This window comes from Capricornis sumatraensis, chromosome 18 (assembly GCF_032405125.1).
Source record: "Capricornis sumatraensis isolate serow.1 chromosome 18, serow.2, whole genome shotgun sequence".
NCBI classification, from domain to species: domain Eukaryota; kingdom Metazoa; phylum Chordata; class Mammalia; order Artiodactyla; family Bovidae; genus Capricornis; species Capricornis sumatraensis.
The window spans coordinates 7296495-7324248 of NC_091086.1; the positions used below are offsets into that span (position 1 = coordinate 7296495).

Consider the following 27754-nt stretch of genomic DNA (forward strand, 5'->3'; position numbering starts at 1 on the left):
GAGGAGGAAAAGGCCACCCACTCCAGTACTCTTGCCTGGGAAATCCCACGGACAGAAGAGCTTGGTGGTCTATAGTTCGTGGGGTGGACAGAGGAGCCTGGTGATCTATCGTCTGTGGGGTCACAAAAAGTCAGACGTGACTTAGGGATGAAATAACAACCATAACAACAAAAAAGGGGTCTTAAGACCCCCAAAGTTTAAGAATTTCTGGGATAATGGACAAGAACATAGGATTTGGGATAAGGCTAAACTGCTTTTTAATCCTAACTAGGCTGCTTACTAGACTTAGAGAGTGGTTTTTACTTCTCTGAAAGTTCCCTATCACTAAAATGGGACAAGTGACAGTGTCCCCTATTTCTTTTAATTAAAGTAGAGTTGATGTACAATACTGCATTTGTTTCAGGTGTACAACATAGTGATTCAACATTATAGCTTCAGTTCAGTTCAGTCACTCAGTCGTGTCTGACTCTTTGCTACCCTATGGACTGCAGCACGCCAGGCGTCTCCCTGTCCATCACCAACTCCTGGAGTTTACTCAAACTCACATCCATTGAGTCGGTGATGCCATAGCTTACACTTCATTTAAAGTTATTATAAACTATCGGCTATATTCCCTGTGCTGTACAATACATGCTTGTAACTTCTTTATTTTGCACATAGTAGTTTGTACCTCTTCAGCCCCTTCCCCAGCCTGGCCCCTTCCCCTGCTTTTCTCTCCCCAGTGGTAACCTCTAGTTTTTTCTCTGTATGTGTGAGTCTGTTTCTGCTTTGTTATATACATATACATTCATTTGTTTTGACTTTTAGATTCTGCATACAAGTGAGCTCATACACTATTTTCTCTAACTCGTTTCACTAAGCATAACACCCTTCATGTGCATCCACACTGTTGCAAATGGCCTATTTCAATGACAACCTGGGGGGACTGAATGAACAGGTGCAGGTGGAGCAGAGAGGCCTCTGCTTAGCCCGACTCACCCAGAAGGAGAGGACAGAGGAGACCCGCAGAGAGCAGGGCCATGGGGTGCCTGCAAAGGGCTGCTCAGAGGAAAACTCACTTCCCATTTGGATGGCCCTGCCTTGCTCTCTCGTGCTGGTTGCAGACGCCTACACTGTGACCTTCGGAGAAACACTGTGTAACCTGTTTTTTCCTCCTTCTCAGTGAATTAAGCTTAATTTTGTTTTGTAAGTTGGCAGCTCTGCCCAATAGAACTAAAGATGCCGAGGGAGCTGAAAAGCCAACCTTGGAAACACTGACTCTGGACTCAGCCAATGTCCCCGACAAGAGCCCTCCGAGCCCCGGTGTTCTGGGCCTGCCAGCTTTCCCCTTCCCTGGAGGCTGTTCCCCTGCCTCCCCTCCCTCTCCTCCCCAGACACTCTTTCCCCTCCAGGAGATGGCTGGTGACAGAGGTGAGGGCTGCCCTCGCTGGCGAGCTTTGGAACCCACGTCTGGCAGACAGCAGTGCCATCATTTCCAAAGCAGGAAATCAGGTCTCCTCCCAAAGCTCTGAAGTTTATAATTACGACCAATTATCTTTGTTATTTCAATCTCTGTTTCGTGAGCTTTTGGGGAAAAACATTTGAGAGCCTGTTTTCATGGCATTTTCTTCTCTTTGACATGTGCTACTTGGCACTTAATTAGCTCAGGGAGGAGGCGTAAACCTGGGTCATTTTCTGCAGCCCCCATCGTGCCCGCCCCCCCAAGTAGCCCAGCCAGGAAAGCATGGAGCTCTCCCCATTGCTCATGTGCATCTCCAAAGGTGCTTCCCAGGTGGCACAGTGGTAAAGAACCGGCTGGCCGATGCAGGAGATGCAAGAGACTCATATTTGATCCCTGGGTTGGGAAGATCCCCTGGAGTAGAAAACGGCAACCCACTGCAGTATTCTGGCACGGGAAATCCTGTGGACAGAGGAGCCTGGCGGGCGACGGTCTAAGAGTCTGACACAACTGAGTGACTGAACACACGCACACACATCTCCACAGGCACATCCCCTGTCCAAACCCAGGACTGACACAGGCTTTTCGTGACTCTCCCAACCTTCCTCCGTTGGGCTCGCAGGACAGGGACAGTCTCAGTGAGGCTCAGGACATGCCGGGAGCACCAGCACACAGGGACTGCTCAGCGGCTCTAGAGTAGGGCAGACTCAGGCTCCACCCCGTGAGGTGCTGGCAGAACCCAGCAGAGAAACACCCCCCGCAAGGGCATTTGCTAAGCTCAGCCTCAGGACGGGGTGTGCCTGGGGCCCCGGGCAGGGACAGCCAGCCTGACCTGTGGGTGGTACAGTGGCCCCAGAGGGCCCACTGGGCTTCCACCAGCCCCTCTTCCAGCTCTGCCTACCCGCCACGACAGCCTCAGCTCAGGCAGCCCCCCTTCTCTTTATCGGCCCCTTGCCCTTTAGAGTCCAGCTCCAGCCCTTCCCTTACCTCCCACCCCCAGAGGAGCTTTCTCCAATCTTCACACCAAATCTCCCACTTTTGGATGTCATAGCAATCTGGTTCCTCTTCTTTGCAGCACTTTTCATGGTTGTCCCATCACATGTGTGTCTGAGATGACTGAGCAAATGTCAGCCTTCCCCGTGAAGCCAGGACCCACGCGGGTAGGGGTTGCACATGTGTCGTGCACCGTCACCTCCTTGGTGTGAGCAGAGTTCCTGACACACGAGGTACCCAGCAAATGCACGTGGAGAGAATGACGAAGGGATGGGAAATGGCACGAGGCTGCCCTGTCCATCCCGCAGGGGCTGCCCGCCCAGCCATGCCTGCGCTGCGACGCGGCCGTGCCCGCGAGGCCTTCCTGCCTGTGAGACTCTCTCAGCTCCCCAGGGGGCAGACATAAGGCTTTTTCCCACAATAGTAACACCCTTAATGAAGGGAACGGCCTCTCTTTCATCTAACTGGGAGCTTCTGACGAAGGAGCAACCCCCAGAGACTTAATGTCAGGAGGTGGGGTGTAGAATAAGAAGGCTCCTGGGTGGAGACTGAGCGGAACTCAGAACTAAGATTTCCTCTGTAAAATGGGTGGTTTTAAGTTAAAATAGGACCATATTCGAAGACGTGCTTGCTAAGCCATAATGCCTGCTGGGCTGTGTTTTGACCATTATGTCCTATTTCTGGGGTGAGACTGAGAGATTGTGGGGGTTGTGACCAAAAAGAAGAATGAGCACCGAAGAGCTGATGCTTTCAACCTGTGGTGCCAGAGAAGCTTGTGAAAGTCCCTTGGACAACAAGGAGATCAAACCAGTCAATCCTGAAGGAAATCAACCCTGAATAATCACTGGAAGGACTGATGATGAAGCTAAAGCTCCAATACTTTGGCCATCATGAGGATGTGAAGAGCTGACTCATTGGAAAAGACCCCGATGCTGGAAAAGATAGAAGGCAGGAGGAGAAGGGGACGACAGAGGATGAGACGGTTGAAAGCCATCAACGATTCTGTGGACATGAATTTGGGCAAACTCTGAGAGATGGAGGCCTGGTGTGCTGCAGTCCATGGGGTTGAGAAGAGTCGGGCATGACTTCGTGACTGAACAGCTACAGAGAGCAGAGCAGGGGGTGTCAGAGAACTCGAGACAATAGCCCTCTCACTTGTATTCTAGAGGGTCGTCACCGCCAGGCAGAGGTTTGGGCAGGAGAGCTTCCTGCGCCACGTGCCGGACGCCGCCTGACCCTGGCCAAGGCTCCCGCTTTGTGGGGACGCCTTCAGGGAGGGCATCTCCAGGTCGTCGTGCTGCAGGGGTGGAGTGTGAAGGATGTGGTGGCAGCGGGGTACTCACAGCTCCGTCACGTCCTTGGGGATGCCTTTGGGAAGGGCACGGAGCCCCCGGTTGCTGCAGCGTACCACCGTCTCCACACAGGTGCACTGCTCGGGGCAGCGCGGGCCCAGCTGGCAGCTGCTCTCATCGTTGCCTGCGGAGAGCTGGCAGTGAGCGAGGCAGGAGAGGGAGGGCCCTGCCTGCCCGGGTGAGCTCAGCCCGCTCCCTGACCCCGCTGCTAACGTGACAGGGGAGCCCTCAGCTTCGAGCCAGAACTGGGGATAAGGAGCTTGCTGGTCTCCTCCATGGTTGAAGGGAAAGGAGAGGCTCCTGGGTCGGGAAATAGGGCTATCTTCTCCCACGTTTATCATAAAACAAAGATGCTAAAAAGTTGATTAACCAGATACTAGAAAGGGAAGAGGTCACGGTTAACCAGCTCAGGAGTAAGCCAAATGGGGACTTCCCTGGCAGGTCCGAGGTTAAGACTCCGTGCTTCTACCACAGGTCAGACCTCTGGTAGGGTGACCAAAGAAGTAAAGCAAGCTGACCGAAGGGGTGGTCCTGGTGGGGCGGGCCTGGCCACTCCCCTCCTCCTCCTCCTGTTCTCCACATCTGCCACCACACAACACCGCTGGGTGGTGACTGTGTCCCCAGCCCCTGTTACACCTGAACCTCAGTTAATTTACAAACCAGGTTGTCCATCTCTAGTTACCTAAAGCTGATCCAGTGAAAACCATGCTGGCCTGAATTTATGCAAAGAAACACGTGTCTCTAATCCTAACGCTCAAAGCCTTGGATCTTCAGGTGTGGATCTTCCTAGCCCAGGACAGGAATTTCCCAGAAGCTCATCTTGAAGTCTGTTTCTCATGAGCACCTGCTCTGAGCCTCATGACGATGCAGGCAGGCAAACTGCAGGCCAGGGCTCCCATGTACAGTTGTGTAGGCAGCATACTGCTCAAGGGTGCCCCATCACCCAACGAGCACCAAACTCGCTGTGGATACAGCAAATAAGGATATCTGGTTCAAGAGTGTCTTCAGAGATGGCCACAAACTATCTTGCTTTAACAAAAGCAGTATCTTACAACAGATTTCTAACTGATGGAAGTCTTAAGGTCTTTAGAAAGAGGCAACTTTTTAATTTGCATGATGGAGCTGTGTGGGCCAGCAAGCAGGCCTGCAGAGTCCTTTGGAGCTCTGGCTGCCCGCCGAGGGCAGAGGGGACTCTGGTTTCAGGGGTCCTGACCTGCAGTTACCCCTGCCCGTGCCTCCCTTCTCTCCTCACTTCCTTGCCTGGCCTGACCCTGCCCCCAGCCTCCTCACCGTCACAGGTGAAGTCCTGGATGGCCACGTCCTGGATGGGAATCTCTTTGAGGAAGAAGGGCTTCTGGCACCGGGGGTTCCCACTGACTATCCGTCTCTTCCTCAGCCACTTCCCGAGCCAGGCCAGGTGGCAGTTGCAGTTGAAGGGGTTGGAGAGCAGGTTTCTGGGAGGAGAAAAGGGCCCCCTCTGAGTGCTCAGCATCTCTCCTGGTCCCAGGGGGATTGGTCCTGAGATCCAGGTCTGCACGCCTAGAACCTGGCTCTCCAGGAAGGTCTGCTTCCAGTGCAGGGGAATGAGGAAAGAGGAAGAAAGTCTGGAAAAGGAAGCCAGACTCTCTTCTCCATCCCGGGGGCAGTCTTTGCAAGGACCTCTGCCGACAGACTGGACCCCGTCCCTGCCACGCCCTCCCTTGTTCAATGGGCTCTACCTGTGTGAGCCGACTCAATTTCTCACACTCAGAGCCTTCACTCGAAGCTGCTCCTCCAGTATGAAGTTCTTTACCATGTGCCTGGCAGGCCCCTCAGCTTAAATGACCCCTCCCCAAAGCCACCCTGGGCTTCCCAGGTGGTGGGCGTGATAAAGAATCCGTCTACAATGCAGGAGACGTGGGTTTGATCCCTGGGTTTGGAAGATCCTCTGGAGGAGAGCACGGCAACCCACTCTAGTACTCTTGCCTGGGAAATCCCATGGACGGAGGAGCCTGGTGGGCTGCAGTCCATGGGTCGCACAGAGTCAGACACGACTGAAGCACTGAGCATCTCAAGGGAAATGGGAAGTTCTGCCCTGTTCCGTTCTCGTTTCAGTCGCCAGCATTTCCTCCACAGCACACATCGGAGCTGCTAACGCCTCCCTCCTTGGACTGGCTGCAAGGAGGGACCAGGCCTGTCCTCCTGCTCTGAGCCTCAGGAACCAGCAGGGCGTCAGCACAGGCACTTGGCACATACCCGTCAGATGCGATGATGGACGGATACGGGAGTTTCCTAGAGGGCTGGGATGGGGCTGAGTGCTTTATAAACCCATTCTCTTATTCAGACTTGTCGTAGCAACCCTAGGAAGGACGTGGCATGATTCTCACTTCACAAATGAGGGACACAGAGCATAGGAAGGCTGAAGAACAGGGCCAGAGGGCCCACGAGGGCCTGCGGTTTGACATGGCAGTTGAGGGCTTGGGAGTCGGTCCTGCCTGGGGTCGACTCTGGCTCCGAGAGTCAGCAGCTGTGAGAAGGTGGTAAGTTCCTCCTCCTGACGGAGTCGGTTCCTGACACGCTCTGTGACTCTGGCCCTCTGGGTTTTGGATTCCCAGGGTGGAGGCATCCGGGAGAGGTAAGAAGTGGGCTGAGATAAACTGGCCCACCCACCCTACTAGCTCCTTACCCATTGTCCTTCACGTTGATGCCACTCATTCATTCAACTCATCCACGTGTTCAACAATTATATCAAGGCAGGACTTCCCTGGTGGCTCAGAAGGCAAAGCATCTGCCTACAAGGCCAGAGACCCGGGTTCAATCCCTGGGTCGGGAAGATACCCTGGAGAAGGCAATGGCAACCTACTCCTATACTCTTGCCTGGAAAATCCCATAGATGGAAGAGCCTGGTAGGCCCCAGTTCATGGGGTCGCAAAGAGTCGGACACGACTGAGCGACTTCACTTTCACTTTCTTTCACTGAGTGCCAGGCTCAGATGTACACAGTGAGGATAGAGCAGTGAACAAAACAGTCATATATCCCTGGTCTTCTTCCTTCTGGAACTTATATTCCAGCGGATAGGAGGCAGATAGTTTCTAATCAAGAATCCTGGAGTGGGAAGCCATCACCTTTTCCAAGGGATCTTCCTGACCCAGGGATTGAACCCGTGTCTCCTGCATTGCAGATATTCTTTACCATCAGAGCCACCAGGAAGCCCAACAACAAAAAGTGTAGCATGCTAGGGAATGGTCAGTGCTATGGAAAACAATCAGAAAAGCAGGGCTGGAAGAACTGGGGGTGATGGCAGAGGCGGGATGGGGCCGAGGCAACTGACACTGGAGCCAACGACAGGAGGAGGGGAGGGAGCCGGGAGAAGGGCTTCGCAGGCAGTGGGCGCAGCAGTGCGAAGCTCTCAGGTGGGAGTGGGCCTGGGGCATGCTCAGAACAAAGGAAGGCTGAGGGGACTGAGGGGCTCGATGGAGTGGGGCCTTTGGCACATCCTGGAACTTCGGCTTTGATTCCCAGCGAGGTCAGTGTCTGGGATCATGAACATGGGCAGCTACGGGAGGTGCAGGAATAGCTTTCTCTTCTGCCTACCAAAGGGTCTTTGGAGAAAAGAAGAGGGGAAAAAAAGAGCGAGCAACTAAGGGTAACAGAGCCACCTGGAAATATGATGGACAGCCATAAAAACTGACACACGCTGAGCACTCTCCCTGTCTCAGGCCCCTGCTGTGCATTTTGCAAATATTAGCAGATTCAGTCCTCGAAACAATCCCATGAGGATTATAAATGACAACAAAAGCACAGAGAGGTGAAGTAACTTCCCCAAGGTCACATAGCTTACATGAGGTAGGGCTAGTACTCGAAGCCAGAAAATTTGGCTCTAGAGCCCAAAGTTTTCACCATTATTCAAGACAGCCTCCCTTAGCAATGCAGTGAATTTTGTGGGCAGGAACACTTGTCCAGAAAGCTAGATTCTAACTGGTTCTGACACACATTTAAGCAGTCAGTGACACTGCTTTAAAAAATCCCTGTCAGATCATGTCACTGGCCTGCTTAAAACCTTTGCTGGATTCCTAACATGCTCCGGTTAGAAACCAAACGGCTCACGGCTGTCCTGCAGCCTGGCCCTGGCCTCCCCTCCAGCCTTGCCCGCTCTGTATATGACCACGTTAGGCATTGCTCGTCCTGCATCTCTGCCCTGCTTTAACCCAGGGCCTTTGCACAGGCTCTTCCCAGTGAAGGAATGCACTTTCCACTTTCTTGAACAAGCTAATTCGCACTCACCTTCCAGAACATAGCTCCAGTGTTCCTTGACAAGGCCCATGTTAGCTTTTCATATCACTGCGGGCCTCTGTTCTGTGGCAGCTCGCTATGCTCTGAGCTCCAGGAAGCAGGGCCCACGTCTGGGCCTCCTTAGCATTTGATGGTGCCCGGCACATGGAGGGAGCCTGACACGTGTTTAAGTTGACAGATGGAGAGATGACTTTGGGTCAAAGACAGTCAGGCGCTGAGAGAGGAGCGGGGTGCAGGAGAGGTACCCAGAGTGAGTGTGCAGTGGCTCCAGGGGGACTTACATGGTGGACAGGGAGACCAGGGTGGTGAACGCTCCGGGGGTGATGGTGGTGATCCGATTGTCGTAGAGAGAGAGCAGCCTCACTGAGCTCAGGCCAGCAAAGGTGTCATTGCTCACACAGCTGATCAGGTTACTTCTTAGCATCCTGCAGGGAGAGGGGTGCAGGGAGCAAGCACACGTGTCGTCTTTCCCTCCCATCCTTTCCGTGTGTGTGTGTCTGTGAGCACAGGGTGCTCCTTCTTCCTGCCCCACGGGGGTGTGTGTGAGTGTAGGATGCTCTTTTTGCCAACTCCATGCTCAGACCCCTCACGATGCTGAGGTCTGCCATGTGATAGCTGGGCCTGGGGCTGCATGTACATGTGTGCGCACATTCTTGGCCGTGGATGCTTATTTATAGTAGAAGCAGGTGTCGTGTGTATACGTATACACATGCATATTGTGTGGTGGTTACTGTATGTATGGATATTTGGGGGAGGAGGGGAGAATCAACACGTGGCTCTGGACATCAGTTTGTGTGTGTTTGTGTGCTGATACACACATGCCTGTTTGTGTATGTGTTTATCTGCGTGTTGCGTGTATGTCTCTATGCCATTTTATGTACGTGTGTCACGCCTATGTTTGTGTAGATGTGTGCCTGTTTCGGGTATGACTCTGCATCAGTGTATATGTGAGGAAAAGTGTGTGTGTGTGTGTGTGTGTGTGTGTGTTGGGGGTGCATGCTAAGTTCTTTCCCATTCAGGGCTGGGAAATGCCTGATATCTCCCTGGCGAAAGGAAGGAAAGGATTCTGCTGCCCAGGAAGGCGCCGGGCCCCACCTGTTCCCGCCTGCCCTTACTGGCCCGCACTGCCTCCCCAGCCCCCCTGCCCCCCTCCCCAGCCCCACCCTGTGGCCGTGGCCCAGACCCCTCTCCGCCTCCCCAGCCCCACCCTGCGGCCGTGGCCCAGACCCCTCTCCGCCTCCCCAGCCCCTCCCTGCGGCCGTGGCCCAGACCCCTCTCCGCCTTCCCAGCCCCTCCCTGCGGCCGTGGCCCAGACCCCTCTCCGCCTCCCAGCCCCTCCCTGCAGCCGTGGCCCAGACCCCTCTCCGCCTCCCCAGCCCCACCCTGTGGCCGTGGCCCAGACCCCTCTCCGCCTCCCAGCCCCTCCCTGCAGCCGTGGCCCAGGCCCCGCGGACTCACAAGGTCTTGAGGCCGCTGAGGCCGCGGAACACACGCCCGTGCACCGCTTCCAGCTGGTTCCCCGTCAGCATCAGCTCCTGCACGCTGGCCGCGCCGTCAAACGCGCCCTCTCTCACTTCCTTGATTTTGTTGTTACTCAAGTTTCTGGAGGGAGGGACAGGACAGGTCAGGACTCAGTGGGGGAACGGCCAGCTCTGCAGCCACGTGGTGACTCTGGGGTGCCCCCAGGACTGAGGACTGCCTGGCGGAGGCTCCATCTTGGGCTTCCTGACCTTCGGTCTTCAGCACTGGTGCCCCAGGAAGCAGGGAGCCCAGACCCACGTGGGGTGGGTGGGGAGGTTACCTTCGCGGACTAGACTGTGTAGTGTTTGAAGTCTTTCGGGACAATTCTCTTTTCTGTGCCCTGGGGACTGACGGATTTAAAATGGTTCTCAAACTTATTTTCTCTCTTTAAAAGATCCTCTCACTAAGTAGTGATGCTCAAGAGGAGAGCAGGAGAAAAATATCAAACGTGCCTACTCTCAGCGGGGGTGAGGCATTTGTAGAACCTTCCGCTCTTCATCATGTGAGATTCCCGATATAAACGGACCCTTTCTATTTACTGCTTCTTGTGCACTTACTATGTACTAGGCACCGTGTGAGGGGTTTGGCCAACAGAATCCCGTCAAACCCTCAAAACCACCGCCATCAGATGGATATTATTTTTATCGTTGTCTTATTTTACGGATGAGCTGACTGAGATTCAGAGAGGTTAGGTACCTTGCCCACAGCCACACAGCTAAGAGCACTGGGACTGAAGCCAGGCTTTTAAGCACGTAGAAAAGCCTCCAGCGAACTGCTTTTCCTAACTGGGTATTCCTTTGGCAATGTGGATGTCCACCCCTTCTATCAGGGCTCTGAAGGATCAGGGTTTGGGACACCGCATTTTCCTCAGCGGGCTCAGTCCTATTAAACCACTTCCGATTCTGCTCTGGAGCTCAGACAACAGGCTCTTCCCTGCTAGGGCCAACACCACGTGGCAGGCTGTATGGGAGACCTGAGTGGCAGGCAGGTTCCATTGAGCTGTAGGTGCTGTGAGGGGCAGGGGGTCTCCACAGACTACTCAAATGCTTAGGCCTGAATGGCAGCCCTGGCTGGCTGGCTGTAATGGAAAGGGATGGGTTTACAGGAGCTGAATGAAGAATCCAGTCTCCTCAGCAAACAGCTTGGGGGACCTTATTCTATGACTGGGAGACTCGTAGGTGGACACGGAGTTGCTGACTGGCTGAGTGCCTTGAGCTTATTAGAATCGAGGGCTCATGAGAAGGACAGCTGGCCCACACTGTCTTGCTGGATGCACTGAGGCCCGGGGCGGGGAGGGCACTGCTCTTGGGCCCAGAGCACCGAAGGATGGGTCCCTGGTACTACTGCGTCTCTCAAGAGCCCTCCTCGCGGAGCCTGGGGCGGACTCACGGCCCCCCACCCTAGAGGGATGTGTGAGTGCAAGCTAAGTCGCTCTGTTGTGTCCGACTCTTTGCGACACTATGGACCGTGGCCCGCCAGGCTCCTCTGCCCACGGGATTCTCCAGACAAGAATACTGGAGTGGGTAGCCATGCCACCTCCAGGGAATCTTCCCGACCCAGGGGTTGAACCCGCATATCTTTTGTCCCCTGCACTGGCAGGCGGGCTCTTTACCACTGGCACCACCTGGGAAGCCCCATGGGGATGGTTCAGGGCAACTGAAATTCAACTGGGCACCCTGGGGCTCAGCACAGGCTGCTTGCCCCCTTCGCATGCAGGCACGAGGTCTGCCAGGGGTGGCAGTGCCCATAGCCGTGCGCAGGTGTCGAGGAAACAATTCCCACCGTCGCAGTGCCTGCTTCCTCCGTGCTCCCAGTCCAGGCTTTCCTCACTTCCCCTATTCCGTCCTGCTGAGAAAACAGGTTCCAATGCTCCTCCAACCCCTCCCCCAAGATCTGAGTGAGCTGGGAGATTCTCAGACTAGATTTGTGCTCCCTGCCCGACTCTTCCAAAACTCAGCTGGTTTCCTTGTAAATCCTGGTAGTCTTGGTCCACAAGAACCTGGAGGTGAAAGTCACACACAGGGGAGACTTCAAATTACCCCCAAATTTCACATGGGAGGAGACAGAAAGGCTCTCCCAGCAGCTACAACTCATCCAAATGCTGGCGCCTCTCCACCAGCTCGGGAGTTCAGTTTCTCGGGGAACTGAAGCACACAGGGCGGGCAGTGGAGGTGAGTTTGGGCAGCTAGCAAGCGGGAGGTTCCCACTTCCCGACACTTGCTTCTCTAAGTGAGCAGAATTAACATCACACTACTGTAAGGTTTGCAAATTGGATTTCCTCAGGCTGGGAGAATGGAAAACATAAGGAGGGCAAAAAAGGAAGATAGAATTTTCCAAAAGACCTGGGTGCTGCCCTCTCTCCATCCAGGCAGCTCAGGCTGAGGGACAGAGACAGAGCAACTCGGGACAAGTGCCGCAGTCAGCCAGCGGCTCAGGGCTTTGTAAGAGCTCCATCTTCCCTGGTGGCCCAGACAGTAAAGAGTCTGCCCTCAAGGTGGGAGACCAGGATCCGATCCCTGGGTCAGGGAGGTCCCCTGGAGAAGGAAATGGATACCCACTACAACATTCTTGTCTGGGAAATACCATGGACAGAGGAGCCTGGCAAGTTACAGTCCATGGGGTCGTAAAGAGTTGGACACGACTGAGCAATTCACACACACACACACACACATCATCTTATTCTCAGAGGAGTATCTTCCTGAAGACGCCCCCAATCCCAGCAAACCCCCAAATGCAAAACTCGGGCCACTGCAGAAGCCTCTCCCCATTTCATCTCTGCAGACCACCTGAAGGATGACTGCTTCATCACGGCTTTGACTGCACCGGGGATGGGGGTCTCACACCTGAAAGGACCCAGCCCCAGAAATCCCTGCCCCAGGCCAGGGTGGGTTCAGGACACAGTGAGTGCTTGGCCATACTGCCTCTGCGAGCTGATGGGTGCACTTTTAATCCTGGAGACACTGAGGCCATTCTAGGCTGGGGGATTCACTCCGGAAAGCCCGCGTCTGGGAAGGAAAGCTCAGGCTTCTTCTAGGACCCTGTCTCTTCAGGTCTGTAGGACATCTTATAAACCATGGTAACATGGAGTGTGCTGGTTGCTCAGCCGTGTCTGACTGTTTGGACTGTAGCCCACCAGTCTCCTCTGTCTATGGAATTCTCCAGGCAAGAATCCTGGAGTGGGTTGCCATTCCCTTTTCCAGAAAGCATCTGCAATTCTATTGTAAAGTCCAGGCCTCCATGGAAAAGCAGTAGCGAGAGCGCTATGTGGATTTTTCTGGAAGCCGAGTATGCCAGGTCATGATTGAGCAGTACACTGGCACTGTGCTGGGCTGGTGAGGTCCTGTCCACCTCCTTAGGGACGTCTCCCTTCCCATGAGGTGGAAATTCTACTTCAAGCTGGGGTTACAAGTTCAAATGTCCCAGGGTCCAGGCAAGTGACCTAAAGTCAGAAACAAGCCCTGTGGGGACAGCAATGATCAAGAAAGCATGTGTCCCAGCTAAGGGGGCAGCCGCTCCTCAACTCAGCTCAACTGGAGCCATTTGGGAACATGGGCTGTTTTGCCAGATTTTCTGGTTTCCCAAAGGATGCTGCTGCTGCTGCTGCTGCTAAGTTGCTTCAGTCATGTCCGACTCTGTGTGACCCCATAGATAGCAGCCCACCGGGCTCCCCTGTCCCTGGGATTCTCCAGGCAAGAACACTGGAGTGGGTTGCCATTTCCTTTTCCAATGCATGAAAGTGAAAAGTGAAAGTGAAGTCACTCAGTCGTGTCAGACTCTTCGCGACCCCATGGCCTGCAGCCCACCAGGCTCCTCCGTCCATGGGATTTTCCAGGCAAGAGTACTGGAGTGGGGTGCCATTGCCTTCTCCAAAGGATGCTAGAAATCCACATTTATTTTTCTGTGGAAACTGTTGATTTTTAAAAGAGGGTGTGCGTGTATGCTAAGTCACTTCAGTTGTGTCCAACTCTTTGCGACCTTATGGACAGTAGCCTGCCAGGCTCCTCCATCCATGTGATTCTCCAGGCAAGAATACTGGAGTAGGTAGCCACGCCGTCCTCCAGGGGATCTTCCCAACCCAGGGATTGAACCCGCATCTCTAGCATCTCCTGCACTGTCAGGCATGATTTTTACCACTAGCAGCACCTGGGAAGCCTGGCAATTACTTATTAAAAACACAATCAGCACCACCAAGTCCACCCAGGGGTAACTGATTTTGGCTAGAGGGGTGCTGGGTTTCAGTCTCTGCTTGAGATGTCCCTTCAGTGTAAGACCTGAGAGAAGCCGTGACCCTGCTTGGAAGAGGGGTTCACTTGAAAAGCTTCTTTGAGTTTCCACAGTCCGGATAACCCTTGTGGGGAACAGCTCACAGCTTTTCTTTGCATCCCTTAGCACAAGTGATCCTTATGAAATCTCATTTTCCCCACAAGATAGGAAAGGACACAGAGGTTCAGAATAGTTTCAAAAGGCACAGCAGAGTCCAAAGTCCTGGCTCTGTGTCAACCCTCCTTTGCCCTCGTGCCCTGTCAGGATGCTCCCGTCCAGACCGTAACCTGAGGGCACTGGTCCCACAGACCTTGGGGAAGCCAAGCAGGCTGAGTCACAGACACAGCTGGCTGCAGCCACTCTGATGGGCAGAATCCCAGCTGGCCCATCGCCTCATTGGGGTCTAGGGGTGGTGATGGGTCCCAGCAAATGAGGTCTGTTTACTTAAAAAGAGTTGCCATCAGCACTTGCCTGGTGGTCCAGTGGCTAAGACTCCACACTCTCAATGCAGGGGGCCTGGGTGTGATTCCTCATCAGGGAACTAGATCCTATATGCTGCCACTAGGAGTTCTCAGGCCTCAACTAAAGATCCTACATGCCTCAACTAAAAGGTCCCATGTACCACAACTAAGATCCAAAGAAAATAAAATAAAATACCCATCACATAAGCTTTGTTCAGGCAAGACTTCTAATGCTTTTGGTTGTGAGTGCAATAAATAAATAAAATAAGGGTCACCATCAAGTTATTTTAAATAAGCGGTTGCCGCTGGCAGTCTTTGGGGCCAGATCTGCCCTACTGGGACATTTGCTTGGCTGGCTGGCACTTACACACGCATGGATTTAGGCACACGCATGCACACACGGGCATTCGCTGCCTTGAGCCAGTGCTCGCAATCCCGGCTAACCTGCACTGTCACCACTCTTGGCTCCCGGCTTGATTTTTAAACTTGGACAAGTTTCAGGTGTTTCAGCTTCCTCGTTCGGGAACTGAAGCAATCTTAAAGCTGTTGTGTTTTTCCCATGAGAGGTAAATGCATGAATATCAGTACAGTTTGGCACAGACTACAGTGATTAGTAACTGTGATTGGCCATTATTATCATTGTTGCCTTGCACCTACCGCCTTTCCACAGGGGGTCTTAAGTATTCGAGTTTGCAACTCCTGTTTTAACCATCTGCTCCAGGTCACTCAACCCAGATGTCCTCTTTCTGTCTCCCAGCATCTTCTCACCACAGTCCCATGGACAAAGGACATGTCTTTCTCCTTATCTTTTACACTTCTTTTTTTTAAAATTAGTTTTTATTGGAGTATAGTTGCTTTACAATGTTACGTTCATCTCTGCTGTACAGAAATGAACTATGCCAAAGCCTTTGACTGTGTGGATCACAATAAACTGCGGAAAATTCTGAAAGAGATGGGAATATCAGACCACCTGACCTGCTTCTTGAGAAATCTATATGCAGGTCAGGAAGCAACAGTTAGACCTGGACATGGAACAACAGACTGGTTCCAAATAGGAAAAGGAGGACGTCAAGGCTGTATATTGTCACCCTGCTTACTTAACTTATATGCAGAGTACATCATGAGAAACACTGGGCTGGAAGAAGCACAAGCTGGAATCAAGATTGCTGGGAGAAATATCAATAGCCTCAGATATGCAGATGACACCACCCTTATGGCAGAATGTGAGGAGGAACTAAAAAGCCTCTTGATGAAAGTCAAAGTGTGTCTGAGCGTGAAGTCGCTCAGTCATGTCCGACTCTTTGCGACCCCATGGACTGTAGCCTACCAGGCTCCTCCTTCCATGGGATTCTCCAGGCAAGAGTACTGGAGTGGGTTGCCATTTCCTTCTCCAGGGGATCTTCCTGACCCAGGGATCGAACCCAGGTCTCCAGCATTCCAGTCAGATGCTTTAACCTCTGAGCCACAAGGTAATGCGAAAGTGAAAGAGGAGAGTGAAAAAGTTGGCTTAAAGCTCAACATTCAGAAAATGAAGATCATGGCATCTGGTCCTATCACTTCATGGGAAATAGATGGGGAAACAGTGGAAACAGTGTCAGACTTTATTTTGGGGGGCTCCAAAATCACTACAGATGGTGACTGCAGCCATGAAATTAAAAGATGCTTACTCCTTGGAAAGAAAGTTATGACCAACCTAGATAGCATATTAAAAAGCAGAGACATTACTTTGCCAACAAAGGTCCATCTAGTCAAGGCTATGGTTTTTCCAGTGGTCATGTATGGATGTGAGAGTTGGACTGTGAAGAAAGCTGAGTGCCAAAGAATTGGTGTTGGAGAAGATTCTTGAGAGTCCCTTGGACTGCAAGGAGATCCAACCAGTCCATTCTGAAGGAGATCAGTCCTGGGTGTTCTTTGGAAGGACTGATGCTAAAGCTGAAACTCCAGTACTTTGGCCACCTCATGTGAAGAGTTGACTCGTTGGAAAAGACTCAAACGGGAGGGATTGGGAGCAGGAGGAGAAGGGGATGACCAAGGATGAGATGGCTGGATGGAATCACTGACTCGATGGACGTGAGTTTGAGTGAACTCCGGGAGTTGGTGATGGACAGGGAGTCCTAGCATGGTGCGATTCATGGGGTCGCAGAGTTGGCACGACTGACTGAACTGATAGTTGCTTAACAATGTTATGTTCATTTCTGCTGTACAGCAAAGTGAATCAGCTCAACGTGTACATGTATCCCCTCTTTTTTTGCATTTAGGTCACCACGGAATACTGAGAAGAGTTCTTTGTGCTATACAGTTGGTTCTCATTAGTTAACTATTTTATACATAGTAGCCTTACACTTCTGATCCTCATCATAACTTACAAGGAAACTGGATTTATTTCTATTATGCAAATAAATACATTAAAGTACGGAAAGGCTAAGGGCATTCCTGGAGTGACATAGCAGGGGAGGGGCGGAGCTGAACTCAGAACAAATGCAGGTCTGCCTGCTCTTCCCCTACACCCGCATTTCTGGCTGCTCTCAGGAAGAGAATGCTTGGCAGCGCCCACCCTCCTCCTAGCATGGTAAATGCCAGGATGCGCTCTGTGCCACCTGTCTCCGCTGATGAGAGCTCAGCTCACAGGAAGCCACAATCCCCACCCCTCCCTTTTGCTGCTTGGACACTGAGGCTGTGCCGTGTCTTACTTGTGGCACGTGAACGCTTTCTTGCAGCATGTGGGATCTAGTTCCCCAAGCAGGGATTGAACCTGGGTCCCCAGCATTGGGAGCACGCAGTCTTAGCCACAAGACAAGTCTTAGCCACAAGTTTGGGGTTGAATGTGAAAGGACATGTCCTGGCAAGTGATGGGTGATGTCTGTGCTGCGTTCCTGAGGCTAGAGGTGGTCCTCCCCGGGACCCACGTGAGCCCTCCCTCCTCTGCTCCTTCAGTCCCTGCGCTCACCACTGCTCCCAGTCAGAGAGCAGTCCCGAAGCCACGGCCACAGTGGCAACTGCAGGCAGGGAGGGAGGGACAAAGCCCGACTAGCTCTGATGGGATTCAGATGCTGCACAGGGCAGGGAAAGTCTCTTTCCTTCTTGCCTCAAGGGGACTGATGTGATGGGTGGAGAGCAACATAGAATAAGGGTTACAATTCTCATTATTCATCATGCTTCAGTTCTACACAGTCACTAGGCAAGATGAATTCGTGAATGCGAAACCATCGCTTCTAGGGGAAATTGAGGGTTAGGTCCCTGTGAGCCCCTGGTCACGATATTTTTGTTAGCCGATCAATACATAACTTTGTTTCATGCATGTTTCTGTTTAAAGACATCTTGTTGGATATATATTGTTGATTTGTTTACACTGTATTCACAACCAATAGTACTAGAAGTCTTGCCTGAACAAAGCTTATGTAACAAGGATTTTCTCCGTAAAGCACACAGCCCTTCTGGACTATGCTTTAGGTCCATTTTAAACAGTGAAATCACCTACAAAAGCACAAATATGCAAAAATATGTGGCACTAAATACACTGCGGATTGGACACTTGTTTACAGTCTGGGAGCTGAAATAAGAACTCAGAGCGTGGCTTTGTTCTGTTTCAGCTGAGGGCCTGCGTGTAGGGTGACTCAGATTTTTTGCTGCTCTATGTTTAGGAATGACCATGAAAACACATGAGTATGGATTTTGAGATTACAAATAAATGTTAGCAAATACAGGGCCTGTGAATAATGAGGCTACGGCCATATTTCCTTTGTTCCAGAGGCAGACAAACTCGGGCTGGGAGATGTGGTGCGCGTGGTGCAGGCGGGGAGCAGGGTCAAGGAGAAGGGAGTTAGACGGTGAAGGGGCCCTTGTCCATGCTGGCACGTCTACTGGGGCACCTGGGGAAGGGAAGGCAGGGGGAGTGTGTCCAGCTGTGTACCAGTGGGATTACAGATGAAGGAGGTGAGGCAGCTGGTGTTTCTGCTCCAATGGGTCACACCCACATGGAGGCCTTTAGAGTCTGTCTAAAAGCAGACCTTCCAACTGTCGTCTCACAAAAATTACTAGAGCCCATGGGGTTGCCGAGAGTCAGACATGACCGTGGTAACACATGCACCCTGGGTCCCCTTAGCTCACTGCTGGTGCTCAATGGAGGCCTTCCCACCACCCCTTGGGGGTAGATGATGAGTACAGAGTAGGGGGCAGGGATGGGCAGAGGGGAGAGGGGCTGAGGCTCAGGGGTTGTGCAGAACGCATGCTCCGGCTCTGCGTGGCCCTGTCTCAGTGTCCTGCTTCCTGGGGCCTGACGGGGGAGACTGAGATGGGCCAGAGCAGACGGAGAGTCTACCAAGGTCCTGGGGCTGACTTACATTTTCCGCAGGTTGGGCAACTTCTTGAAGATGCCAGTGGCCTCAAGAACAGATATCTCATTGTCGTTTAGTCGCCTGTGTGGAAAGCAAGCGGATGAGGGGGTGGCTGAGCTGTGGAAGGGACACCTCCACCACTGGGCCCCGTGCTCCCAGGCCTTCAGCTAAGCTGACGCCCGGGCTTCACTCAGCCTGGGTCCACAGCACTGCAGAAACTGCCCGTATGACTCTTCAGCACAGGGCGCCCCTTGAGAGGAGGGGTGTGCGAAGGGCAGGAAGGGAGGCCAGGCCTCTCTGCGTGGAGGAGCCCCTGTGATAAGGGCCTATACAACTTGCTGAACACTCAGCACTTGAACAACCAAGGGCCAGAGATTTGCCTTCATTTTGTAGGGGTACCAATCACTACTTAAACTTCCTGGGAGGGCTCCCCAGATTCTTCCAACTCTGCAAGCCACTCAGCACTTTCCTGACCACGTCCCTCTGCTAAGGGCAGCTCAGGGACTCCACACTCAATGTTCATACAAACCCAGGGAGAGCAGGAGGCAAAGAAAGGCCCTATTGTGATTTGTAAAGCCAAAGAGAATGATAACAACAACCATTTATACGGGGCTTACTCCATGCACAGATTCAAGATGAAGCCTGTGCTTGCCGCCTCTTACCTCCTTTCTCTCCCCTGTGGGAGGGAGGTATCATCACCTCCACTTTACAGCTCAGGATCTGATGCTCAGATCTAAGAAGCAACTTGCCCAATCTCAGGAGAACTGGAAAAGGCAGGAGTCAGGCCCAGGTGTGTCAGCCCCCACCCGCTGCACCCTCATCACCCCACGCTGGAATTCTGAGCTCTCTCACTTCTGGGTAAACGCCCCTTTATTAGCAGAGATAGCCGGAGGCTCAGATACATCTGATGGTTCTCGCTGTTTTCTCACTTTAGGTCGTATCCATCTTTCTGGTTATGTCGTAAGCTTCCCAAGGGCCAGGAAAAGTGGTCTGCCTTATTCATGAGGAAATGGGTGGGCCTGGCAGTGCCTGACTCCCAGTGAGTGTTCAGAGAATCTTTGCAGAATGAATGAACTGTCTTTATTTGCAAGTAAACAGTCCCCAGTGGAGGCGTGAGGGTCTGTACTCAGCTGGAAAGTAGCAGACAGCAAGGAGCACCCGGGTGACTGAGCTGGGAGGGTCACCTCTAGAAGCCCACCGGTGCCCTAGCTGGCTCAGGGAGATGGGCATGGGGGTGTGCAGGGGTCCTGCCCCTGTGGCACTCACAGGTCGGTGACGTATTCGGGGAGGTGGCTGGGGACGCGGGCCAGCTTCTGGTTGGAGCAGTCCACGATGGTGCCCTCGCAGCGGCACCTGTCCGGGCACACGAGGTCCATGAAGCACTCGCTGCTGAACCTGCTGCGGTAATCCTCCGAGCCTGGGGGGCCAAAGAGGGGCATCAGCATCACTGGCCCGGGCCGGGGCAGGGCTGTGGGCGGTGGGGACGGGGACATGGATTGGGGAGGGGGGTGTCCAGAGCCAGGGGCAGCACTGCCCTCAGGTTGCGGCCGCCCTGCCGTGCCTCTGCCCCTCAGCCTCCAGGCTGCTTGCTTCCCTTTGGTCTTTATCATTCAACACTTTCAGGTCTAACAGCACAAGCTCTATGAGTTTTTAAGCTTCCATGGGTCACACAGACCTTTTTCCACATTGGGAATTTGGTGTACAATTTAGGGGTGTCTCAGCCCATGATGCCCACCATCTATGGACCCTCTAAATACATTTTGAAGACATTTTGAAGGGGTTTTGATGAAAGCTATACCAAGGGTGGGAATGAGGTCAGGGAAGTGGGTAACAGACTCAGCTGTCTTCAGGGACAACACAGGGACTGAAACGATAAAGGGGCCCAGCACACGGCAATCAAAACCACTGACACGGAATTTTATCATTGGGAAGTAATCATGAGAGTTGGCGTACTGGGGAATTGATGCCTGTTGCCCTAATGCTTGGGAATTTGGCTCAGGGTTGCCTGACAATTCTTTAAAAAAAATACTGGTAATGAATTCATACTTAAAACACTGTGAAATCAAGCACAACTCTTGCAAGGGTTAAATGTGCCTGCTGCCTTTGAAAGGAAGCTCTGTTTAACTACAGTCAAAAGCCACTTACAGTAAGCTATAAGTAGTTGGAGCTAAGATTAATATTTGGAACTGAATTTTTCTTGAGGTTGCACAGCGATGGTAACAGGGCCAGTGATGCACTGTCTTGAGAGATGCCCTCAGGAGCTGCTTTAATGATCAGAAATGATCCCCTGGCACCTGGGCGAACCTCTGTAAGACCACAAATCTTGCCTGAGATAAAATGGAAGATCTGATTCTCCTATCAGACACGAGCCAGCTGATTGGGGTTGAGTCTCTTTTATTTTCACCTTCAACATATCATCAGCACAATGACAGGCACAAGAGCTTGGCTAACATTTGTCCAGTGCATAAATGGGGTGTCAGCACATAAACTGTCCACAGTGCTTCAGGGAATGTGAATGTCACTTGTTTGCCTGACTAGCTGAGGCGGGCCTTGGCCATCTTAGTATATTAGAAGCAGAATGGGGCACCTGCAGTACAGAGATTTGGGCAGTGGAGGGCATAGGTTTGCCCAGACTTCTCTATTTAAACCTCAGTCTCTCTGCCTGTAAAATGGGAATTACATAGTTGCCCCTATCTCACAGGGGTTGCCATGAAGATTCAAGGATGATCAAGATGGTGGAGAGCTTCTGGGAAAGGGTCAAAGGGTCAAGAGCTCTACAGATATTTGTGATTCTGTTTTGCTTCTTTTTTCCCCTAGGAAGTAGTGGAACGTGTGATATGTCAGAGGCCATTACCATCGGCATGTGAAGTGAAGTCGCTCTGTCGTGTCCGACTCTTTACGACCCCATGGACTGTAGCCCGCCAGGCTCCTCTGTCCATGGGATTCTCCAGGTAAGAATACTGGAGTGGGTTACCATTTCCTTCTCCAGGGGATCTTCCCGACCCAGGGATTGAACCCGGGTCTCCCGCATTGGAGGCAGACGCTTTAACCTCTGAACCACCAGGGAAGCCCAATCAGCATAGCAAGTGATAATAGTGGACACGTATGGAGCATGAATTACGAGCCAGGCACTATTCTGGGCACTTCAAACAGATGACTCCATTAAATCCGTCCCACACTCTGGGACTATTACGACTCCATGTTACAAATGAGGACACCGAGGCCTGCAGGTCATTCAGGCCGCGGCAGAGAGACAAACCGAGGCAGACTGCCGCCAGGGGCCGTGTGACCAATACCATGCTTACTGCAGACCTGCTTTTGGACAAAACCTTAACCTCAGTCCTGCGAATGATGATACGGTCAGGTGGAGGTGAACTGAACGGTATCTTCTGCTAGTGGGCTTTGGGGAGACAGGAAGGGAGGAAATGTCTCCACTGACTGCTTTTTCACTCCGCACATTTTCTGCCCACAGTAATGCCTGATTGGGGAGAGACTTGGGGGTCTCTGATTCTGAAGGGACATCATCTACCTAAAACAGAAGGTCAAGGCTTGGACCTGTCTCCTTTTCCTCTCTTCTCCTTCCCCATCCACCTCCTTCACCCCATTTCATCCCAGGCTTGTATAAGCAAAATCCACACAGGTGTCCCCGGTTATTTGGATGGCTTCCTGGTCCAATTTGTATTATGTAAATCTCTTGCCCTTGGCTTGCCAGCAGCCATCCCACTGAATAACTCTGACCTGGGCCATTTTCTCCCAGACACATCAGTGTGCTGAATCTTGGGTAAATCGCATCGTGCAGACCCTGCCGAATGACAGCGTTCTCTTATTCCTTGATGGGGGTTCCCCACGGTCGTCGAGAAGCTTTTCCTGCATGCACGTATTTCTCCCTGAGAGGGTGTCTACAGTGGGATCCTTGCAAATGGAGGAGCCCTGAGTGACCCAAGCCAGAAAGACAGGAGGGAGGACAGTTTGCTCGCCAACACGATGAGCCTGAAGATGTGCACGCCTGGGCCGTGGCCAGGGACAGCCGCTGATTAAACGCGTTTTCATTTTAATCAAGGTGAGAGCATGTGTGGTTAGCGGGAGTCTCTCCCTCCCTGTACTATGCTTAGACCACAACTGGCCGACCTCTGCAATGGAGCTCCGACCCATTTTAATGCAATGATTTTGCAATTAGATTCGATGGACTAATATGTTCTTCCCAACATTTTTTCCCCTGCTGTTTTTGTTATTGCCCTGGATTGTAATAATGAGGGGGTTGGAGTGTGATATTTTTTATGAGCGGGAGCCAGAAATGTTAATAATGGTGTACACACGAGACAGAAAGGGTGCAAGCCCCAGCCAGGGCCAGCCTGAAACACTACCTCCATCACTTCATATTTCATTACCCAAATTACCCAGGGTTTCTCAGAGCCATTTGTTATGCCTAATGCTCATAACTACCCAAAAGTATTTTTAACTTTTCTAGAGCTTTAAAAGTCAATTTCAATCTCCATGCATATTCGTCACTGACAGAAATACTTAGTAGGAGAGGAATAACTTAAACAGGCTGTCATTTCTTCTCTTTGGGAGAGTTCAGAGAGGAGAGATCTCACAGGATTTGAAGAAGGGCCATAAAACTAGACCCTGGTTGAAACGGGCTCTTGGGGGAACTGATGTCAACTGGCATTTCACCAGCTTCTGCCCCCGGAGCCCTCCTCCCCCTTGGCAGGCAGTTCAGAATGACGACACTTGGAACATGAGTACAGAGAAACTTTAAGAGACCAGGGGAGTGGAATGCACAGCAATGTGACTTTATTATGAATCCTTGCGCTGCCGCCACTTCCCAGGAAAGAATGTGTGCCACACTGGCATGGTTGTGGCCTGGGGCAGGTGAGGAGCCAGAGCTCCCACTCTTTGGACGGACTCGGCTCTGAGGCTGGCGCTGGGCCCAGGGTAGCTGCTGTCACGAGCAGTCTGCATTCTGAACCATCCTCTGGGCAATGAGTTTGTTGGAGAAGTCACGGATGCACCATTATCAGAGGACCAAGAAAAGGCCAACGCACAGAACTATCCTCTTCTAGCTCCCTAAGGTGGGTGGGATGAAAGAAGACGGAAAGGAGCAGAAAGAGGAACCAGGGGGAGCAGGAGGCTTGCTGGGGCTCTTCGACTTGAAAGGACAAGCAGAGGTCAGAGGTAATGAATGGAATCAAGAGAACAGTGCTAAGCATACAGTTATCCACTCATGGGCAAAGGCTGGGGGACCAGCTATCAGTTGGCTGGAAAACAGCAACTGTTCACCAGGAACTTGGAGACTGGTTGGGCAGACAGCTGTCCTAGTGAGCTTGGCCCCTCAGAGTCAGACATGAGTCAGCCATCTGCCTGGCGGCAGAGGCAAATGGCCACAGCCTGCAGCTGGGTACTTCCTGGTCATAGCCAGCTGAGGAGGGCCAGGAAAACTCGACATGCCCCCTCTGTTCAGAGGGAAAGGGGGTTTCTCTGGGCCCGAGGACTTGTTCTGTTCCAAATGGGTCTTGGTATGGTATTCATGCTGGTGGGGAGGAGCCGTGTAAACAGGGGTGTTTGCTCTCTTTCTTGCTCAAGCCATTTGTGGTTAACAGAAAGAAGTTTGAAAGGGGGTGTTAAAAGATTTTTTCAATATCCTATCAAGTCAAGTCAATGTCTTTTTGATTTTGTAATTCAAGGCAAAGGGCCTTGTCCATAGCTGGGAAGGCTGAGGATTACAGCTGTAAATAGCATTCATGTTGGAATCTGATGACCCTGGCAAGTAAGTTGACCTCTCTGTGCTTCAATATAAAAAAAAAAATTGTTAGTCACTCAGTTGTGTCCAACTCATGCGACCTCTGTAGCCCGCCAGGCTCCTCTGTCCATGAGATTCTCCAGGCAAGAATACTGGAGTGGGTAGCCATTCCTTTCTCTAGGGGATACTTATCTGCAAAATGGGATTGATAGGGTTGTTGTGAAGACTGAACAAGCTGTTGATGTAAAATAGCTCAGCACTGGGTCTAGAGTAAATACTCAACGCATGGTAAAGGAATCCAGAGTTAAACAGGATTCTCCATGCCTCGGCAATGCTGGGCCCTGGCTCTGGGGGGTAACTTGACAGAGAGAAGACAGTAAGAGCCGCACATCGCCACGGGAGCCCAGAGCTCAGCTCCTGGCTCAAGCCAGAGCCGTCCCTCATGTGGGTCAGGATACAGACTGCAGGGTATGAACCGACACCACCAGCTTCGGGTTACGCAGGGTCTATCAAGAAATAAACAGAACGGGAGGCCCCAAGACCCCTCTCTTTATTATCAGAGGCAGGAAGGGCCACATGGTAGTCAACTAGAACCACTGAGCAGCCCAGCACTTTGGTCTCATGTTAACTGTGCTTGACAGCTCAAGGCAACAGTCTGGGCCTTAGGCTGTGAGGGGAGCAGGGTCAAAGTCCTCACGAGGAGCGGGGTCAGTTCCAGGAGAAGCCTCAGGCTACACCCAGTGTCTCAGACTCACGGGTGTCCCACCACTCTCGTGCTCAAGAGTAATTCCTAATGCTCCTGGTAAAGATGGTGGGTGAGGGGGGTGGGTTACCACCAGCATGACATTCGGGTTAAACCAGCTGAGAAGATGACCTTGGGCTGGGACTCTTCGATGAAGCCAATGGCATATGCCTTGGGTATACGTGTTCCCTTCAAATGGAAGAAGAAAAGCAGTGGTCTCAGACCTGAAGACCTTCCTCTTGGCTGGCGCTCGGACTAGACTTGGGGAAGGGCGACTCCCTTCCGACAGAGACGTGGAGGCAGCTCTGGGCCCGCCCCGCCCCGGTGGGCTTCTGCAGCCCCCCTTTCAGCCTGGATCTGCTAGCTGGAGGGGGGGCACTCTGTGAGTCCTTCGCGACTGCTCCCCGCCCCTGGACCCCCGCCCGTGGTGAGGCTGGCCCGGGAGAGGTGGGTCTGGCGGAGGCGGGTGCGGTGCTCCAGAGCAGAGAAGAGGTGTCCGGCGTGGCGGGCCATGCTGCAGGAGAGCGCGGTGCTTTCCGCGGTGCTTGACAGAACCATGTTCCGTTTCCATCGTTCCACCACATGGTTAGATCAAGCACAAAGGAAAGCCCCGCGGCGACTGGTCAGAGTCAAGGTCAGGAAGCAGCGTCAGAGAGAGGACAGGAGCGCTCAGAGGAAGCAGCGTAGAGCAGCGGAAGCCAGAGCAGGCCCCCACCGAGGGTGATTAGTACCGGGGGGGCGGGATTCCACAGGACACGTCCAGAGACGGGAGCTCGCTGCCCTCTCGCCCCGCCCGCAGGGGAGACAGGAGGAAGGGAGGAGAACCGACGGGAGGCCACGGGACGCACCTAACTCCGGAGTTTCCGGCCAGGACACATCCTTCCCAAGGGAACTAAGACCGCAAACATCTGTCACCACGCCACAGGCCTGAACTGAGACTCTGCACCCCACTCGATCATCTTCTCTGTTCTCTGCTGCCGCGGGCCCGCCCCTCTGTAACCCTGTTCCCCTGGCGCCTTCAGTAAAGACACAGGCTGCGCTCCCAGGGGTCCGGCAGAGCTGCAGTGCTCTTTGGTACAAGTGCCTCTGCCGTCTCCTCAGGATCCTTCAAGGCCCCAGAAGCTGTCTGGAGTACGACCTTCACTCCAGATCACTCGGATGTGGCACGGAGACATGGTGTGTGTTCCCAGCAGGGGGAGTCAGGGCCGCTCTAGGGCCTTGGGTCTGGGGCTGAGAAACCCGCAGCCCAACCATTATGGCGGGGTGCCTCTCTCAGACGGAGAGAAGGAAAGGAAGTGAGAGGTACCAGACTCGAGGGTCCTTCCTGATTTCCTCCTTGACTGTGAATCAGGAAGTGGGCTGGAGAGACCAACAACCAATCGTTTTGTTTGCCATGGCCCAGAGGCGGGCGCTCAGCCTCTATACCCTCGTCTGCACTAGATCCTGGGTGGTGTGCATGAACTCCCGCCCAAGCCACGGGGAGGAGAGGCGGGCATCCTGAAGAGACCAGAGTCAGGGCTAGGTGACTGGGACCCTCCGTGTCCTGCCCTCTGACAGGAGGGACAGGGTCACCGTTCCTCTACGGTATGATTGTAGGAAAGATGGCGGCAATATCTTGACAGCATAGGGGTTATCTGCTTTGACTGACTGGTTAGCCCAAATCACTCTACAGCTCCGCACCTGGTCCCGCCTCTTGCTAAGCCCTCTCTGGCTGGCGGGAGTTGGCCACTGTCATTTAGACTCAACTCTGCTTTTGTCCCTCCCTCTCCCCTCCGCCAGTCAGGTAGAGCTCTGCCAACACTCTGGTCTGAGAATTTCATACTCAAGTTTGATCAGGCCCTCAGTGCCAGAGAAGGGAAAACCCATCCGTTCATGCCCCTGTCCCCAAGCCTTAAAATCTCCTTCTCCTTCTCCTCTCGGACACAGCTGGGAAGCCAGACACCCAGCCTAAGGAGGGCCTCTGTGCTTTGCAACAGCAGCCCTCAGATTGGTTTGGTTTGATTCTCTTTGGTTTCCCTCAACAGAAGGAAATGGAGGGACCGGGGAGAAAAATGATCAGGAATCTTCTCAACATTAGAAGGCCTGGGTAACAGATCTTGTCCTGAGAATGTTGTTTGTTATTTTTAGTTGCTCAGTCGTGTCTGACCCTTTGCGACCTGATGCACTATAGCTCGCCAGGTTCCTCTGTCCAGGGGATTTCTGAGGCAAGAATACTGGGATGGGTTGCCATTTCCTCCTCCAGGGGATCTTCCTGACCCAGGGATCGAACTCGCGTCTCTACACTGGCAGGCAGATTCTCTGCCGCTGCGCTTTCCTGAGAGTCCTACTCTATAATCTCAGATAAGACTTCCTGCTGCTGGCCTTGGCTCTCTAGCATGGCCTGAGTGACCCCCAGGGGCTCTAAAGCTCTGTGATGCCCTGAGAAGTGTCCTGCTCTGTGCCATTTTTGCGCAGACGAGGACAGAGAGGATGGCACTCTGTACTTTTCAGCATGAGTTTCTTGCCCACTGAATCTCCACACACAAAGTGGAGGAGGCAGGTCAGAAGACAGACAGCATTTTCCAACCTCCAAGTGCTCCCCTGAGGATGGGCGTGGGGTCTCAGGCAGCCAGATGGTGCCTTCTGAAGACTTAATCTG

General features: G+C 52.7%; 1 protein-coding gene across 2 annotated transcripts in view; it reads right to left on the reverse strand.

The window, feature by feature from the left end:
- SLIT3 (slit guidance ligand 3) overlaps positions 1–27754 on the reverse strand; it is a 722678-nt gene that overhangs the window by 82436 nt on the left and 612488 nt on the right. For both annotated transcript variants that reach the window (XM_068990416.1, XM_068990417.1), the window contains exons 15-20: positions 19901–20051; positions 18641–18715; positions 9514–9657; positions 8337–8480; positions 5074–5237; positions 3775–3907 (exon numbers count right to left, since the gene is read on the reverse strand). In XM_068990416.1, coding sequence (XP_068846517.1) covers positions 3775–3907; positions 5074–5237; positions 8337–8480; positions 9514–9657; positions 18641–18715; positions 19901–20051 — 811 coding nt within the window. The remainder of the gene's footprint in view (positions 1–3774; positions 3908–5073; positions 5238–8336; positions 8481–9513; positions 9658–18640; positions 18716–19900; positions 20052–27754) is intronic.